At 44.0% G+C, this 19,714-nt stretch overlaps 1 protein-coding gene across 3 annotated transcripts in view; it reads left to right on the top strand.

Annotated features, from left to right (window-relative positions):
• Window positions 1-19,714, top strand: part of gsk3ba (glycogen synthase kinase 3 beta, genome duplicate a) — a 164,072-nt gene that overhangs the window by 99,028 nt on the left and 45,330 nt on the right. For all 3 annotated transcript variants that reach the window (XM_086006854.1, XM_086006855.1, XM_086006856.1), the window contains exon 4: window positions 14,326-14,436. In XM_086006854.1, the coding sequence (XP_085862980.1) occupies window positions 14,326-14,436 (111 nt within the window). The remainder of the gene's footprint in view (window positions 1-14,325; window positions 14,437-19,714) is intronic.

Genomic DNA, 19,714 nt, shown 5'->3' with positions numbered 1-19,714 from the left:
TGACTGTAAGGGACCTACGCTTGACTTCACCAATCTTTTTCTCTTCACATATCTATAAAAGTTTTTACAGTCAGTTTTTATGTTCCCTGCAAGCTTACTCTCATACTCAATTTTCCCCCTCTTAATTAATCCCTTTGTCCTCCTTTGTTGAATCCTAAACCGCTCCCAATCCTCAGGTTTACTGCTTTTTCTGGCCAATTTATGTCTTCTCCTTGGAACTTATGCTATTCCTAATTTCCCTTGTGAGCCACGGTTGAGTCACCTTTTTTGTTTTATTTTTATGCCAAACTGAGGAACAAATTCTGTAGTTCATCTATGCGATCTTTGAATGTTTGCCATTGCCTATCCACCGTCAACCCTTTGAGTAACATTCCCCAATCAATCCTACCCAACTATCGCCTCATACCATCGTAGTTTCCTTTATTTAAATTCAGGACCCTAGTCTCTGAGTGAACTACTTCACTCTCCATCTTAATGAAGAATTCGATCATATTATGATCGCTCTGGCCCAAGGGGCCTTGCACAACAAGATTGCTAATTAATCATTTCTCATTACATAATACCCAGTCTAAGATGGCCTGATCTCTAGTTGGTTCCTCGACCATATTGGTCCAGGAAACCATCTCGTATACACTCCAGGAATTCCTCCTCCACAGTATTGTTACTAATTTGGTTAGCCCAATCTATATGTAGATTAAAGTAACCCATGATAACTGCTGTGCCCTTATTGCACGTGTCTCTAATTTCCCTTTTTAATGCCATCCCCAACCTCCGCATTACTGTTTGGAGGTCTGTATACCACTCCCACTAACGTTTTCTGCCCCCTGATATTTCTCAGTTCTACCCATACAGATTCCACATCATCAGAGCTAATAGCCTTCCTTTCAATTGTGTTAATCCCCTCTTTAACCAGCAATGTTACCCCACCTCCTTTTCCTTTTTGCCCATCTTTCCTGAATATTGAATAACCCTGGATGTTGAGTTCCCAGCCTTGGTCACCCTGGAGTCATGTTTCCGTAATCCCAATCACATCATATCTGTTTACCTCTATTTGCGCAGCTAATTCATCCACCTTATTACGAGTGCTCCTCGCATTAAGACACAAGGCCGTCAGGCTTGTTTTTTTAACACTCTTACACCTTTTAGAAGTATTATTTACTGTGGCCATGTTTGATTTAAACCCTTGATTTCTCTGACTGCCACCTTTGTTTTTCTCGTTCCTTTCTTTTGCTTCTCCTTGTTTCCCTTTCCTCTGTCTCCCTGCTCAGGTTCCCAACCCCCTGCCATTTTAGTTTAAACCCTCCCCCTAGGACATCGGTCCCGGTCCTGCCCAGGTGCCAACCGTTCGGCTTGTACTGGTCCCACCTCCCCCGGAACCGGTTCCAATGTCCCAGGAATTTGAATCCCTCCCCCTTGCACCATTCCTCTAGCCACATATTCATCTGAAATATCCTTCTATTTCTACTCTGACTAGCACGTGGCACTGGTAGCAATCCTGAGATTACTACCTTTTGAGGTCCTATTTTTTAATTTACCTCCTAACTCCCTATATTCAGCTTTTAGGACCTCATCCCATTTTTTACCTATATCGTTGGTACCTATATGCACCACGACAACTGGCTGTCACTATCCCCTTCCAAAATGTTCTGCAGCCGTTCTGAGACATCCTTGACCCTTGCACCAGGGAGGCAACATACCATCCTGGAGTCTCATTTGCGGCCGCAGAAACGCCTATCTATTCCCCTTACAATAGATTCCCCTATTACTATAGCTCTCCCACTCTTTTTCCTCCCGTCCTTTGCAGCAGAACCACCCACGGTGCCAGGAAGTTGGCTGCTGCTGCCTTCCCCGATAAGCCATCTCCCTCATCAATATCTAAAGCGGTATATCTGTTTGAGAGGGGGATAGCCACAGGGGACCCCTGCACCACCTGCCTGCGCCTACTACTCTGCCTGGTGGTCACCCATTCTCTTCCTGCCTGTGCAGCCTTTACCTGCGGTGCGGCCAACTCCCTAAAGGTGTTATCCACGACGTCCTCTGCATCGCTGAGATTTAAGGATTTAAGGAATTCTTCAGCGCTATAGTGATGTTTAGCAGAACTGTTTTGGACTCCTCAGCCTATCTAGTTTGTTTTCCTTGTCTATTATACAATCAAAATCTTCAACTCATCCATCTATTGTTGTGTATACAACAGTAGATACAGATTTAGCCTCAATAGATTTGTAATTGTATTGAATAGTTTTGTCAATATTATGTGTTTTGTTGGCAGTGATACTGCAAAAGTTGCAGGCAAGTTGTGGTGCCACTGTAATTGCATTGTATGAACAGTAATGGGTTTTCGTGAATAATACATATCTAAAATTATGGTTAACATTTCTCAAAACTTGAGCTGCATGGGGCAGAGAAGGGAGTGGAAGAGACGAGGTAAAATTGAGGAACTTGTAAATAGTTTAGGGGGGGGAAAAGCAATAGATATAGCAAATGTGATTCCCCCCCCCCCCCCCCCCCACCCCACCCCCAGTGTCCCAGCTTCTCAAAGGTTTCTTCACCTCTCAGTTATTGCCGAGTATGTGCCTTCAGTGTGCCAGTGCAGCCTTCGGTCGCCTGAGGAAAAGAGTGTTTGAAGACCAGGACCTCAAACCTGGCACTAAGCTCATGGTTTACAGAGCAGTAGTGATACCCGTCCTGCTGTATGCCTCAGAGACATGGACCATGTACAGCAGGCACCTCAAAGCACTGGAGAGGTAACACCAATGCTGCCTCCGCAAGATCCTGCAAATCCATTGGCAGAATAGGCGCACCAACGTCCGTGTTCTTGCTCAGGCTAACATCCCCAGCATCGAGGCTTTGACCACGCTCAATCAGCTCCGATGGACGGGTCACATTATCCGCATGCCCGATGCGAGACTCCCAAAACAAGTGCTCTACTCGGAGCTCCGGCACGGCAAGAGAGCCCCAGGTGGGCAGAGGAAACGCTTCAAGGACACCCTCAAAGCCTCCTTGAAAAAGTGCAACATCCCCATCGACACCTGGGAATCCCTGGCCCAAGACTGTACAAAGTGGAGGAGAAGCATCCGGGAAGGCGCCGAACACCTCGAGTCTCTTCGATGGGAGCAAGCGAAAGCCAAGCGCAAACAGCAGAAGGAGCGCACGTCAACCCGAGCACCCGCCTCTTGAACCACCGTCTGCCCCACCTGTGACAGAGACTCAGTCCCGCATTGGACTCATCAGTTACCTGCGAACTCATTTTTAATGTTCCGAGGGACTGCCTAAGAAGTAGATTGCCGAGTGAAATAATACCGTAGTGAGCACTGACCTGCTGTAAAGCTGTTAGTTTTGGAACTCCTTTCTAAACATTTGTGACCGTGATCTGCCTAAACAACAGCCTGCATTTATGTAGCGCCTTTAACGTGTGTCACATGAGCAATATCGGATAAAATTTGACACCGAGCCACATAGAGACATTAGGACGGGTGACCAAAAGCTTGGTCAAAGAGTTGGGTTTTAAGGAGTGACTTGAAGGAGGAGAGATTTAGGGCGGGAATTCCAGAGCTTGGGGCCTAAGCAGCTGAAGGCACAGCTGCTAATGGTGGGATGATGAAAATCAGGAATGCACAAGAGTCCAGAGTTGGAGGAGCACAGAAAACTCGGAGGTTTGTAGGGCTCAAGGAAGGTTACAGAGATAGGAAGGATGAGGCCATAGAAGGATTTGAACACAAGGATGAGAATTTTAAAATCCAGGCAATTTTGATCATGGTTGATGCTTGAAATTCTGCCAGTGGAGATTTTCAGTAATAGAAAATTTAATTGAGGAAATATCCTTCTGTAGGAGCAGCTGAGAATAGGGTCTGGAAAGAAGTGTCCATTACTGAGAATTCCTTGATCTCTACCAAGACTATTAATTAAAATTTCTATAGTTCAAAAAATGTATGCATTGCAGGTATTTATCACACAAACCTATATAAACTGGTTATTCGGAATCCTGTCTGCAACATCATGGAAAACTTCAAAAGGAATGGAAATGATGGCTGCTTATATTTCCAAAGGTGTACACAAAAGGGTACTTGCAAATATTTCAGTAAAAATATGCAACTTATCTGGTCGTTTTTTTCTTTCCCCATAGCAATTTGGTTAATCCTCCTCCTCCCCTGTCTCATGAAGCTATGCAGCTTTTTTCCCTCTGATTCTTTACTTCTGTGCAGCAGCTAAAACAAAATTACATTTGTAACTTCACCATTCTGCATGCAGCCTTTCCCAGATCTGAGCCCAGCACATGTGACCAGAAGGAAATGTTGCCCCTGTGGTGTCCAGGCTGGCCATTTACCTTTGTTGCCAGTTCTCTACCTACAGCGGCAGTGGGCTATCGGAGTTTCACTTACTGAGTAGTCTATTTGAGAACCAAGACAGTGGTTTTTTGTAAAAATGTATGTATTAAACCTAATGCATGGAATTAACTGTTACGTAAAATGCCTACATATTCAAACAGTTTACCAATCCAGTAAGTGGCAGCGTTTGAATAAAGACATCTGTTAGATTTCATAACAGCCCACAAACACGAAGGCCCGTATTTTCCGATGCCTACGGGTGTGTATGAGCTGTGTACACACCCGTGGGGACATCGGAAATACTGGTTTCAGGTGCTGAAAACCGGCATTTCTGATCTGTCAAGAATCCTCTTGACAGATCGGACCCCTGCCCTGGAGAAGGGCCTCTGCGGGCGGATAGTTCCGCTTTCTGCAGAACCTCCGCCCGCTGAAAACCCTTAAAAAATCTTTTGCCTGGTAAAAGCAGATGTAAAACCTGCTTTTACCAGCATAAGGGTTTAAAAAAAAAAAAAAAAAAGTTCTCTTTTTTATAATTTAAAAATACTTTTAAAAAAGGTAAGTTTTGTAAAGTCTGTAGGTATTATGGCGAATTAATACACAGACTACAAGAGTAACTTTAACAGGACTTTACTATTCGAAGGCCAGGGCGAATCTGCCCAATAAATCCTGACACAGCACTTATATACTGGTGTGGTCACCGTCGGTATTACAGTATACAGCAGCCAAGATAAAGTAGTGCCACACCTAAAATAGTTCTCTTAAAGGTGGACGGTTACATACAATAGTTCTCTTAAAGGTAGAACAGTTACATACACTACAATTCTCCCTTTTTTAGCTTACAACATACTTATTCCCCATTAACATAACATCATAACATATGTACAACTTATGCAAAACAGTTCACAGATTCAGTCTCTCTGGAGGCTTCCTGACTCTGTCCGGATAACGCCTCGGTGGTGTAGTAGTTTTCGGCGGGGTAGTAGGTTCTTCTGGCAAGGTCGATTCGGCTTGAAGGACAGTGTCAGGTTCATCTGATTCCAGTATTACCAGATCGGAGGTAGGTGCTCTGGGTATCTCTGCTTCAACATTAGCCGTGTAAGGTTGTGGAGTAGGTTGGTCCTTTGTGGATGACCCTATGATCTGGTCAACATGGCGCCTTATTATGCTGTCACCAATGTCCACGGTATACATCAGCGGCCCTAGCCTTTTCCCAATAGTTCCAGGCTGCCATTTCTCAGTACGGTAGTCCCGGGCCAAAACTTGTTGACCTATCTGAAAGGATCTAGTTGGCCTTTCATTCATGCCCTGAAATTGCCGGTTCTCTACGTCTCTTCTGACGTTTGGCTTAATCAAATCCAGCCGGCATCTTAGTCTTCTATTGAAAAACATCATGGCGGGAGTTTGGTTTGTGACCGCATGTGTTGCATTCCTGTACGCCAACAAGAAGTTATCTACCTTATGTTGTAGGTTGATGTCTTCATTACCCATGGCCTTTATGGCCTTCTTGAAGGTCTGGACAAACCTTTCAGCTAATCCATTGGTGGCGGGATGGTATGGGGCTGACGTGTAGTGCTTGACCCCATTCCTTTTTAAGAACTTCCTGAATTCTTCGGACACAAATTGCGGTCCATTATCAGAACAGATCTGTTCCGGCAGCCCATTCCTGACAAATATGGTCCTTAATACTGTGATGGTTTTTTCCGTGGTGGTGGAGGACATCTTTATTACCTCCGGCCACTTGGAGTGTGCATCAACCGCGATTAGAAACATTGAGTCCATAAATGGACCAGCAAAGTCGACGTGTACCCTTTGCCAAGGAGATGAGGGCCACTCCCATGGATGCAGAGGAGCTTGTGGTGGCGCGTTTTGGACCTTCTGGCATCCTAGACAGCTCTTGGTTATTTCTTCGATGTCTCCATCAATACCTGGCCACCACACAAACACTCTTGCTAGGTTCTTCATTTTCACTCCACCCAGATGCCCCTCGTGAAGCTCCTTTAGCACCTTCTGCTGAAGTTTGGGTGGAATCACCACTCTAGATCCACACATCAAGGTTCCTCGGCACACTGACAGCTGTTCTTTTCTTTGCGAAAATGCGGGCAGCGTTGGTTCGCCATGTGCTGGCCATCCCTCCACTGTTAAATCGTAGACTCGTGAGAGAGTCGGGTCATTTCTTGTTTCATTTTCGATCATCGAATTTGTTACTGGTAGACATTCCACTATGGATGAGTGGAACATCTCTACCGGGTCCACTGTAGCCGCCTCTTCTACTACTGGCAACGGTAGGCGCGATAACCCATCAGCATTTCCATACAGTTTGGACCTTTTGTATTCGATGTCATATTGGTGTGCCCCAAGTAACACGGACCACCTCTGTAGCCTTTGCGCTGTCATAGTGGAAACGGCCTTGTTAGGTTTGAATATGGACACCAACGGCTGGTGGTCTGTCAGTAATGTGAACTTCTTGCCCTGCAGGTAATAATTGAATTTCTTTACTCCCCACACAAGGCTGAGGGCCTCCCTATCTTTCTGAGCATAATTTCGCTCAGCGGAGGTCAATGATTGGGACGCAAATGCGACTGGCCTTTCCGAGCCATTTGGTAACTTGTGTGAAAGTACTGCTCCAATTCCATAAGGGGAAGCATCACAAGCTAGACGAAGAGGTAACGTTGGGTTGAAATGAGCCAACACTTCCTCAGAGGTAATCAACGCCTTGCTTCTGCGAAAGGCCTTCTTACAGTCCTCGCTCCACTTCCATGGTACTTCTTTCCGCAACAGAGCATTCAGCGGATGCAGCACCGTGGATAGATTTGGCAGAAACTTGTGGTAATAATTAATCAACCCCAGAAACGATCTCAACTGTGATACATTTTCCGGAGCGGGGGCCTTCACGACAGCTTCTATCTTGTCAGGTGACTTGTGCAGCCCCTCTTGGTCAATGACATGACATGACCGCAGTACGAGATCCGTTTCTGGAAGAACTCGCATTTCTGGCGATTAACTCGAAGGCCATATTCCTTCAACCTGGTGAGCACCAGTTTCAAATTTGTGAGGTGTTCCTCCTCGTCTTCTCCCGTAATCAGGATATCGTCCAAGTAACACTGCGTGCTTGGAATACCCTGTAAGACCTGCTCCATGGCCCTCTGCCAAATTGCTGGAGCCGAAGCTACTCCAAAAACCAGTCTATTATAACGATACAAGCCTCTGTGCGTGTTGATTGTGAGATACTGGCGCGACTCTTCCTCGACTTCCATTTGCAAGTATGCTTGTGCCAGGTCTATCTTGGTGAAGTGTTTCCCGCCAGACAATGAAGCAAAGATATCCTCAATCCGCGGGAGCGGGTATTGTACCGTGTGAAGCACCGGATTAACTGTGATCTTGAAGTCTCCGCAGATGCGGACCTTTCCCGGTCCCCCTGGCTTGTTACTTGATGAAGACTTCATGACGGGAACAATGGGTGTGGCCCACTCACTCCAGTCCACCTTAGACAGTACCCCTGAACGTTCAAGCTCTTCCAGTTCTGCCTCCACAGCAGGTCGTATCGCGTAAGGTACCGATCTGGCTTTGAAAAATTTTGGGCTTGCATGTTCTGCAATCTTGATTTTTGCTTTAATTCCTCTGTGTTCCCAGTCCTTGCTGGAATACCTCTTTAGCTTCGTCCAATATTCTGGACAACCGTTCAGGTTTGACATCTTCCTTTCCGGAATCTACCGTCATTGTGTTTAGTGAATGCCAGTCTATCTTTATTTTCCTGATCCACTCCTGTCCCAGAAGTGGTGGACCTCCCTTGGGCAGCACATACATGTCCATCCCTTGGTGATCTTTGTCCTTGTATCTCACCTTGACTTCTATCTTTCCGATGGGGTATACTCTGTGCCCCGTGTATGTCTGCAATACTATCTCCGTATCCCGTAGGGGAATATGTTTGAATAACTTTTTGTAATCTTGCTTATTCATGACTGTCAACGCCGATCCGGTGTCCACTTCCATCTTCACTTGGACTTTTGCAATCTGTAGTGTGACCCAGATAGTTTGTCGGTCAGCTTCTTTACTCACATTGTGAATCCTCAGACTACCCAGTTCCTTGCTGTTGGAGTCTGAGTCCGAATTCTGTTCATCTGGACTCTTCCCAGTCACCTTATGTACCTTTCTGTACTTCTTCTGCGGTGACTTATTATTGCTGGTCTTCTTTCCTGACCGGCATACCTTAGCTATGTGACCAAGCTTGCCACATTTTCTACATTCCTGGTTTTTAAACCAGCATTGGTTCTGGTCGTGTGTTGTCTTCCCACAACGATAACATTTCGTTGTACCCGAAGTCATTTGATCCACACTGAGTACCGCTGCATTTCCGCCGTGCCTCTCGCTGCGGCTTCGTGCGATGCTGCAATAAGGACAGCCTTATCAAGTGTAAGATCGTTCTCTTCGAGCAGTCGTTTTTGTGTTCCTTCCTTCGACATCCCGCACACGAACTTGTCTCTCAGTGCCTCTGTCAGATTTACCCCAAACTGACAGTATTTTGCTAGCCTACGCAATTCAACCAGGTACTCCGCGTTGCTTTCCTCTTTTCGTTGCGTTCTCACGTAAAATTTTGATCGTTCCGCTAACATCAGCGGTGCGGGGTTAAAATGATCCTTCAGGACAGCAACAATATTAGCGAAAGACTGATCCGCCGGTTTAGCTGGTGATAGAAGATGCTTCAATAACCCGTATGTCTTCGCACCCATTGAGTTTAGTAAGGTTAGAGCTTTGTCATAATTTGCTATCTTATTGACCTTACAATATATCTCGATGCATTCTACATACGTGGCCCAATCTTCCACATCGGAATCGAACCCGTTGATGTTACTACGCTTAGGCATCTTCACACTCTTCCTGAGAAACAACAACGAAATATTTCTTTAACTTTTTTTTTTTCAAAATGGCGGTTTCCCGCGCTTGTCTTCTTTCCCCGCCCACTTTCAAAATGGTGGTTTCCCGCTTCTGTCTTCTTCCCCGCCTACTGGCGGCTTCCCGCGTTTCTTCCCCTGGTGGGAGGGGTAAGCTTTTCCCTCGGGCGACGACCGCTGGCTTTCGGGGTTCGCAGCCTGCGCGTCGGCTTCAGTGCGTTCCTTGTTCCCTTTTCTCGGCAGGGCAACCGGCGCTGGGTACAACCTGTTGACGGCGAACAGTTTCAGCCGCTGGGCTGGATCTCGCTCAGTCTCCCTCGCTCGGGCTCTGTCTCTCCCGCTCGCTCGGGCTCTGTCTCTCCCTCAGCGGCTTCCAATCGCGCCTCCCAGCCCTCTCGCAGTCCGGTGCTTTCCTCCCCGGCTGCGGCTGAGTTCTCCGCGATTTATTTATTTTTATATCTTCCCGCGCCTTACGATCCCGGTCGCAGCGCTTCGTGGCCTCGGTAGCTGCCCGGCCTTTTTCGCCGGTCGCGGTCTAGCTGTCTCACGACGCCGTTGCGTCTCCCAGCCCGCTTGTACCGCGGCTTCCGTGCTCCACGCTGCCCCAGTCTCAGCGCCTCTGGGCCCGACTTCTGTCCGGCTCCTTTCCCCCGACCGTGGTCGAGTTCACCGCCCTTATCCTCCGTTTATTTTTTTTATTTTCCCTTTACTCACAGTCACCGTGGCCGACTTGCTTCTCGTGCTGATCGGCTCACTCACCACCGTGGCAGAAGGGACAATCAGTGCCTGTTGCTGATGGAAGGCTTCGTGTCTGAATTCTTCCTCCTTCCTTGCTCTGCAGACTCGAGTTTTCTCTCAGCAGAACGACGAGGGCGGGTGCCTCTTCTCGACGCTCGTTAACTGCTTCGGAAGTATTGTTGCCGCAGGGTAAGATCGAACTCGTCGCCACTGTAAAGTCTGTAGGTATTATGGCGAATTAATACACAGACTACAAGAGTAACTTTAACAGGACTTTACTATTCGAAGGTCAGGGTGAATCTGCCCAATAAATCCTGACACAGCACTTATATACTGGTGTGGTCACCGTCGGTATTACAGTATACAGCAGCCAAGATAAAGTAGTGCCACACCTAAAATAGTTCTCTTAAAGGTGGACGGTTACATACAATAGTTCTCTTAAAGGTAGAACAGTTACATACACTACAAGTTTATTTTTAGCCCAGTAAAAAAAACTTTAATTTTTCCAAAATAAAATTTTTGTTTAAAATATTTAATTTAATGTAATTTTAACTCATTTTAAAAATGTGATGGTTTTTTAAAAATTTATTTAATGTTTGTGTCTTTTTTCAGTGATCCCCATTCATACTTTTGACAGGTCTATCTGTCAAAAGTATGAAGAGAGATTCCCTTCTCCTATTGGCTCGCCTGGTCCACGTGATCCCAGGGACGCTTGTGAACCGCATGCGCCCCTGGGATACCTGGGCCCTGCGCATTTCAACTGTGGACAGGCCCAGGATCGGAAGTGACCAGATCTCTGGAGCTCTCCCTTAAGTGCGTAGATTTTTTTCCGATGGGCATCCGCACGCAGGAAGCCTCCTATCTGAAATTACGGGCCGAACACTTCCCATTTCTTTCTCCAGAAAACCAAAAAAAATTCCACTACAAACTACTTGCTGTCATTAAAATTAACCCACATATTCTGATTGGTATAAAATTACATCCAGCCTTCATTGTATATTGCACTAAAATTAATAACCTCAGTTCAAACCTTGGTTCTTTCTGTTAAACCTGGACACATGTTACTGTTCTCAACAGCACCACCAACAGGAACTTGATGTTGTTTCGGTACTTGAGAGGAAATGAATCACTCAGAAATCTTAAACTTTAGCTTGTTTAATTCTTGGGCTGAACCAGGCTGTTTGCAACCTCTATATTCTATTTGACCCTGAGCCGAGCTTCCAACCCCATATCCTCATCCATACTTTTGTTGCCTCCAGACTCCACTATTCCAATACTCTCCTGGCCAGCCTCCCCTCTCCCACCCGCCATAAACTTGAGCTCATCCAAAACTCTGCTACCCATATCCTAACTTGCACCAAGTCCCGTTCACCCATCACCCCAGTGCTAGCTGACCTACATTGGCTATCGGTCCACCAATGCTTTGATTTTAAAATTCTCACCCTTTTCAAATCTCTCACGGCCTCGCCTCTCCCTATCTCTGTAACCTCCTACAGAGTTATGAGAATTCTGTTCCTCCGACTCTGGCCTCATACTCACCCATTGACCCCCGTGCCCAACCAATGGCCAGCATGCCTTTAGCCATCTAGGCCCTAAGCTCTGGAATTCCCTCCCTAAACCGCTCTGTCTTTCCTCCTTTAACACGCTCCTTAAAACCTACCTCTTTGATCAAGCTTTTAGTTACCTGTTCTAATATCTACTCCTTTGGCTCTGTGATGCACCTTGGAACGTTTTACTACGCTAAAGATGCAAGTTGATAATTCTAGAAGCATAATTTTAGCATTCTAGGCAAGTAAATTTGAATTTATAGTAACTAAGCATAACCTTGGCTGACAGATTCTTCAATCACTAATTCTGTTGCAAAACGTTCGGCACGTGACTTAGCTTTTAAAATAAATGTTGCGTTAACCTGTATTTGTTTTACACAATCTGGTTCCCCTCTCGCCTTGCTTTAAAACACTGAACTCCGTATAACTGGTATTGTGCTACAAGGTAGTTACATTACAAAGCCGTTTTAAATTGTAGCTTTGCTTTGAAATCTACAGCATCTTCCTGAAAACAAGTAAATTCTTCAAAAGGAATTCAGTTTGTAGACTCTACTGTATTCCAGTTTCAGGGAAATAACGATGCTGATTTTATTTATCCTCGTTTCTTTTATTGAAATAATAAAGTGTCACTTATCATTCTTTATAAATAACTTGTACTAATCGAGTCAGTAAAACAGCTTCGTAGGCAGTGGCCTCCCTTTTAATGCCTTGTCCAGTGGGCCATTTACATGTAGGCTTCGGCAATGAGTGTCCGCTGTGGAGGATGTCACAGCTGAGCACAAACTTGGCCTCACCGCCATTCACACATGTACTTCCAGAAGGGATTGGTGGAGAGTGATCAAGGCCAAGAACCCTTGGTGATTACTTTTTCTATAACACTTCTTGAACTAATAGCCTCTGTGGCCAATTGTAATACCACTACAAATACCCTAGCTGACATTAGCTTACTCAGCACATATCATGGAAACAAAGTATTTACTGGGTCCCACTTTTGGCTCTTATTAACCGTTTTTGAACAGGCTTCTCCTCCAACCTCGACCCAATTTGCTCTTGCTGGTATTGTGCTTATTTTGCTGAATTTCTTCAATTTTCTTTTGCTGTTATCTATGCTGGTTCCTGTTCTCTACAATTTTTGTTGTACCAAACCTTTGTCCTTGTGGTCTTTTTAGGGAGAAGAATACATAGTAATTTGGGCCTTCCCACGTCAGACAGTTTGTACTTTGAATCGTTGGTTTCTGGTGCACGTTATTGCCTCAGGAATGTCTTGTGACTGAATATCACACACCTAAAATTTGTTCCAAGTTGACAGTTCTAGGTGTATCTACTTGTGTTCCTCCTGAAAGAGCAAGACCTACCAGCAAAAACCAGACCCCACTTTTTCATGTCAGTGTGTGGCGAATTGGGGGGTTAGCCTATCTCCAAGTTAGTTACCTGGCAACGTCATATGCTCTCAATGAGCACTATCTTGACAATTCAGTGATTGCCTTGATGGTACAGCGCTCAGTCTGCTTGATTACCAATATTATACAAGTCCTAGTGCCATTTTATACAATACTATTCATGTGTTATCTCCCACCCTCAAATAATAGAAGAATATTTGAAAATAGCCTCTAAATTGCTTCCTGTAAGTTGATTTGTTTGGTGAATTGAATTTAAGGAGGGGCTACAATTTGTCTGTCTCCATGGCTAGGGAGAAGCGATAGCTGGAACTTCCACTCCTGATCACTTAATCATTATAGACTAATGGTTTAACTGCTCAGTTTTCATTTACTTTAATCTATTAGCATGTCTTCAAGTATTGTGAAGTTTGAATTATTTCTAACTGTTTCTATTGCTTGACTAAGCTTCTATTATTTTTAAGCTGTTAAATTTTAGACACTTGAGGTAGTTGTGGACCTCTCAGTTTTCAAACTAAGACCTGTATCCCAAGGTCATTATATTTGTCAGTTGATGAGATAGTTATATTATTGTATATTTACTGATCTATTGCTGTATACTAATGTTTTCTGGAATAATGGCACTATTTTCCTTGGGTAGCTGACATTGTCTTTTGGAAATTAGGATAGGGATCGCCAGGAGTGTCAGTATAAATTCTGTTGGTCTGGTAAAAACAGGTTTTTTTTTTTTTTAAAACGTAGTTTTTAAAACTTTGGCTTAAAATTGCTCTAATGCTCCTGGCACAAATGTGTGCTTTCTGAACTGCATTTACCAGTGTTGCAGTTTTTCTTTGTGGTTATTCTTTTGCTGTCGATAATATTTTACAAGTTTTGAGGCATTTTGTGAAGTGTATCTAAAAATAAATGCAACTGAATGTGAATTTTAATAATGTTGTAAAAAAAACTAGCTATTATAGACAAGTCAACGACCACTAGAATAATTTCTAGCTGACCCTGTTGGTTAAATGTGTTAATTTTATTGTTAAATTTGAGACCGAGTGATTGATTGATGCAGTGGGCCTTTCACATCTGAGAATCCAACCCAGACCATTGAGGTGCAAGTTTCCTGGCTGGGAAAATCAAATGTGGAATGAGCTTGGACATTTTTAATCTGGCCCTTCATGGATATGACCCACAATGAAAACTGCCACTAATTGGCACTAAGTTGGCATTCTCACAGCATGTCTGGTCTGAGGAATGGGCACAGTGAGTCTGGAGATTGGGGCATTGTTGAAGCAGAGTGCTTCACTATGTATCAAACCATGACGTGGGAGTGCTTGATACTGACGCTGGGTGCCTGAAATGAGCACAAAAAAATAGATTAGAGGGTCTGTGTGGTATTAAATATAATATTTATTAATAATGGCAACCTTTTTTCATGCCCTTCTAGAAAGATGAAGTGTACCTCAACTTGGTGCTAGACTACGTTCCGGAAACTGTGTACAGAGTTGCCAGACATTACAGCCGAGCCAAGCAAACACTCCCGATGATTTATGTAAAAGTAAGGAATTTAATGTGTACTTCGTATTAAATAGTTTATTTTAATGTTTTTACTTCCCTGTTTCATTATTCTACACTTTATACCATACTCTGTCTCCTTACTACTTTTATGTCTCTAATTATGCGGTGGAATCGCTGGTGCATTTCTGTGGGGGTGGATTCGTTTAGTCAAATTTTTTTGCAACAAGATGCCACACTCAGTGACACAGCGATCCATCTGGATGTCCACCAGGAACTGATGGCTGTAAATTTTATTGTCAGCCGAAGCTATAATTGAAATTCCTGGACACGTAGGTTTGAGGGTCCTACGGTACTGGTGTGTCCTGTCAATTTAATTTCGGCTCCCAATTTCAGTACCTTTTTTTAATGACATGTTTGCTGTGGGTAGGCAATATGTTCAATGAGAAGAGCGTGCCTCTATAATTGGACTTCTTGGTCTATACTTTCAGAATAAGACTCGTCAGTAAATTTCTAATTCTATTAATTCATTTTTCATCCACCAGTATTGATGGCTTGTAACAATACCATTTACCCACGTATTTAATGTTTTTGTTAAGGCAACTGAACAATGAATAGCTGATCATTCTATTAATGATGCTGTGCACTAAAGTGCGGTTGTGAAAGAAATGATTTTTACGATTCTATGCAAATAGTTGCATTTTTTGCCATTTATTTTTCAACACATTTCCTTTTAAACCTGTTACATTTTTTTATTACTGACCGAACAAATGTTTGAGCCTGCCTTTCTGACTGTAGGATATGTCAGCTATAGAAGGGCTGTTTCACAAGGTGGAAAGCAGTATTCAGGGAAGGGCACTTGTGTGTACATCACAGACTACTTTTGGGAAAAAAAAGAATTGCATAATGTGTGAATAAACATGCATAAAATAAATTCTGTTCAATTAATTTCTAAAAATTCTGATTCTTCTCCCCTACTATCGCTAGGGTATGCCTCATGAGTAGCAGTAGCTGTCTGATAATTGGTCCAAGCAGTCATTCATCTTTAGTGAACATTGGTTAGTGTGGGCATAACAGCTGAAACCAACCCTTTCCTGTAGCTGGAGTGGTAGAATGTGGGTTTGAGCCAAAAGGTCCCCATATGCTGATTTGTACCACTGAGATGCCTGGCCTTCGCCCAGCACTTCCCAACGGAAAGGAAAAATTAGAGGGCGGGTGCTCTGGGCAGTGTTTTTACTCTGAGGCCAGGTTGAGCAACATTGGAAAATGCAATGCCAAAAGAAAATCATAACTTAATCCCATACGGATTTAGAAGTCCTTCGTGCAAGCAGTGTGATAGGGAAAAGATTGTGCGTTGTGTAGGGTACTTGATACTGTGTAGTTTCCCCCCTAAAATTAGTAAAGGATGTAAAAAACCTTTTGTAAAGCCAGTTGTCTTTGTCTTTGTCCTTGTGACCCTTGACTGCTATCAAGAATGGTTAAATTGCAGAAGAATGTGTGTAGGAGGGAGCCCTTCTGTCGCCCAGTAGTAAAAGGTAAAATTTGTAGAGTTGTGTGGGATGTGGTGTTCTCAGTGAATAATCTTGAGTTAGTCTTTGTACATTTTGCTGCACGTGCTGATGCTGAGGATCTTTTCCAAAACTCTGACCATTCCTCTTCTATGATTTGGCAGCCTAGGTTTCATTCCCAATGGCTGGATATTTTTTTTATAGGTCAACTTTAATGCTGGTTAAAATTTCATTTATATTCCTGGTTATTACTGTGACTGAGCCAGGATCTGCCTGGTTTCCATTCATAAATTCTATTTTTATAAAGTTTTAGCTAGGTCATATAATGGTCATAAATTAGTTTCTGTAAACTGTTGGGGGGTTTGCTACTGCTTTTCTGTGAGCTATTACAATGTTAATCATTGAATAAGTAATAGTAACAGTCATCACCCCTCAAAAAAAAAAAAACACCCTTAACCCACCTGTCCTTGCAAACCACTGCCCCATCTCCAACCTCCCTTTCCTCTCAAGTCCTTGAACGTGTTGTCGCCTCTCAAATCCGTGCCCATCTTTCTCGCAGTTTCATGTTTGAATCCCTCCAGCAGGTTTCCAGCCCCGCCGCAGTACTGAAATGGCCCTTATCAAAGTCACAAATGACATTCTTTGTGACTGTGACCATGACAAATTATGCCTCCTCATCCTCCTTGACCTATCTACAACCTTCAACACAGTTGACCAAACCATCCTCCTCCAATGCCTCTCCTCCATCACCCAGCTGGGTGGAACTGCCCTTGCTTGGTTCCATTCTTATCTATCGAATCATAGCCAGAGAATCGCCTGCAATGACTTCAGTTCCCACTTCCACACCATTACCTCTGGAGTCCCCCAAGGGTCTATCCTTTGCCCCCTTCTATTTCTCATCTACATGCTACCACTCGCCGATATCATCTGAAAACACAGCATCAGGTTCCACATGTACGCTGACTACACAAAGCTCTATCTCACCACCATCTCTCTGGACTCCTCCACTGTCTTGGATTCATCAGACTGTCCGACATCCAATATTGGGTGAGCAGAAGTTTCCTCCAACTAAATATTGAAGCCATTGTCTTTGATCCCCACCACAAACTCCGTTCCCTGGCCACCGTTTCCATCCCTGGCAACTATCTGAAGCTGAGCCAGACCGTTCGCAAATTCTGTATGTTTGACCCCAAGATGAGCTTCCGACCGCATATCTGCTGCATCACCAAGACTGCCCACTTCCATTTTTATAACATCGCCCAACTCCGACCCTGTTTCGTATCATCTGATGCTGAAATTTCATCCATGCCTTTGTTGACTCTAGGCTTGTCTATTGCAATACTTCCCTGGCCGGCCTCCCATCTTCCACCCTACATAAACTTACACTCATCCAAAACTCTGCTGCTCGTATCACCAATCACCCCTGTGCTTGCTGACCTACACTGGCTCCCGGCCTGACAACGCTTCAATTTTAAAATCTTCATCCTTGTTTTCAAATCCTTTCCATGGCCTCACCCCTCTCCCTATCTCTGTAACCTCCTCCAGCCCTACAAACCTTTGAGATTTCTGGCCTCTTGCGCATCCCCGATTTTAATCGCACCACCGTTGGCAGCCGTGGTTTCAGCTGTCTTGGCCCTAAGCTCTGGAATTCCCTCCTTAAACCTCTTGGCTTCTCTACACCTCTCACCTCCTTTAAGATGCTCCTTAAAACCTACCTCTTTGACCAAGCTTTTGTCCTGATGTCTCCTTCTGTGGCTTGGTGTCAAAACTCTTGTGGAGCACCTTGAGACATTTTGCTACATTAAAGGTGCTATATAAATGCAAGTTGCTGTTGTTAAATTGATTTAGGAATTTGTTTCAGTCTGTGAAAACTTCCAATTGCTCCAGTAGCCCTTTGAACTATAGCTGATCAAATTATAAATCCTTTATTATAGAACAATAGATGGGTTAATTTGTAATTTCCTATCAGATGCATATGGTTGTTTAAGGCCAAGCAATTACCTATCCAATATTAGATCTAAAGCCCGTCCTGGTGATGTATATTTACTGGCCTGGAGTTTTTGCTCAATTGTGCTGGTTTGTTTGGGCGCAATTCAGCTGATAGCGGCGTAACTGGCGCAAAATATCGGAATTTTAAGCGCAGTTTGTGTTCGGCGGAACTCGTTTCCGCAATCAATTGCGCTAGTTTTAAAAAACCTCACGCTGGAAGCAGGCCCTGCCCACAAAGTTGGCCACGCCCCCAGGGTGAATTAATCACCATTGGGAGTTTACGCTAATTGCGCTCGTTTGCTGGCTTTCAGGGAGGCTTTAAAAATGAAGCTGGGTCTTTTGGGCGCAAGGACACTAAAAAGGTACATTTTAAAATCTTCTAAATGTGATTTTTGTTTTCATTTACTAAGAAACTGACTAATGTACCCCAATATAATTAGAAAATAGTTTGATATTTTTTTAAAAAGTGAATCAGTAATTTAAAATCTGGTTACTCAGCTGGTGGATAGACACTGTGATGAACCTATTTCAGCTGTTTTAGTCAAACTTCAAGTTACCACTTTTAAGTAAAAGGCAATCTTTTAAAGCGCAATTTAAAAAAAAAAAATGTTAAAACGCTGCCCGATTGTGCTGGTTCATGGCAGATTTTGTGTTCGGTGACATGCAAATGAGTGAGCAGAAACTCTGGGCTGGGGGGAGGAACACTTTTCAAAATGGGCGCCATTTTGGCCACAATTTGCAGCAGAATCGATAATTGCGCCAAAAACGGAAACTCTACCCCATAATTTCTATCAATAGAAATTGCCTATGCTTAGTCTGTTGCAGTTGTAATTGTTCCAGGCCTGCAGTCTCTCATAAATATCTGCTGTCTGTTTGGAAATGAACACACACTGCGTCACCAGGGAGTCCTTCGAGCAGGACTCTCCATTTTGTTTCTGTCCTGAGGTTACATAAATTACTTGAGTCATATCTTAGGAGGTTGCTCTTATACATTTGGATTCTATCTTGATGTGACAGTTCTACAGGCAGAAACCGCTTAAATCTGGGATCAATATGGCAAGATTTGCCTAATTCTTAGTTCAGTTTATTCAGATGAATTGCACGTGTAGGTCCTTGCAGTAAGGCAGGACTCTGAATGCAATGCTGTACAATTACGAAAAATGCCCTCGAAGAACATAAGAATTAGGCCCTCCAAGCCTGCTCTGCCATTCAGTAAGATCATGGCTGATCTTTGACCAACTTCACTTTCCTGCCCGATACCCATATTCCTAGAGTCCAAAAATCTATCTCTCAGCCTTGAATATACTCAACGGCTCAGCATCCACAGCCTTTGGAGTAGAGAATTCCAAAGATTCACAACCCTCTGAGTAAAGAAATTCCTCCTCCATCTCTATCTTAAATGGCCGACCCTTTATCCCGAGATTGCCCCCTCGTTCTAGACTCTCCAGCCAGGGGAAACAACCTCTCGGCAACTACCCTGTCAATCTCCCTCAGAATATTACGTTTCAATGAGATCGCCTCTCATTCTTCTAAACTCTAGAGTATAGGCTCAATCTCTCCTCACAGGACAACCCTCTCATCCCAGGGATCAATCTAGTGAACCTTTGTTGCACCGCCTCTAAGGCATGTATGTCCTTTCTCACATAAGTAGACCAAAACCATGCACAGTACTCCAGGTGTGGCCTCACCAAAGCCCTGTACAATTGTAGAAAGACTTCCTTAGTCTTGGCCTTTATTGCAAGGGGGTTATAGTACAACATGCCATTTGCCTTCCTAATTTATTGCTGTACCTCCATGCTAACTTTGTATTTCTTGTACGAGGAC

The sequence above is a fragment of the Somniosus microcephalus genome, chromosome 14, assembly GCF_052327205.1.
Source record: "Somniosus microcephalus isolate GS21.2 chromosome 14, FLI_Smic_1.0, whole genome shotgun sequence".
Taxonomy (NCBI): Eukaryota; Metazoa; Chordata; class Chondrichthyes; order Squaliformes; family Somniosidae; genus Somniosus; species Somniosus microcephalus.
This window is presented reverse-complemented; position numbering and strand designations above follow the sequence as displayed.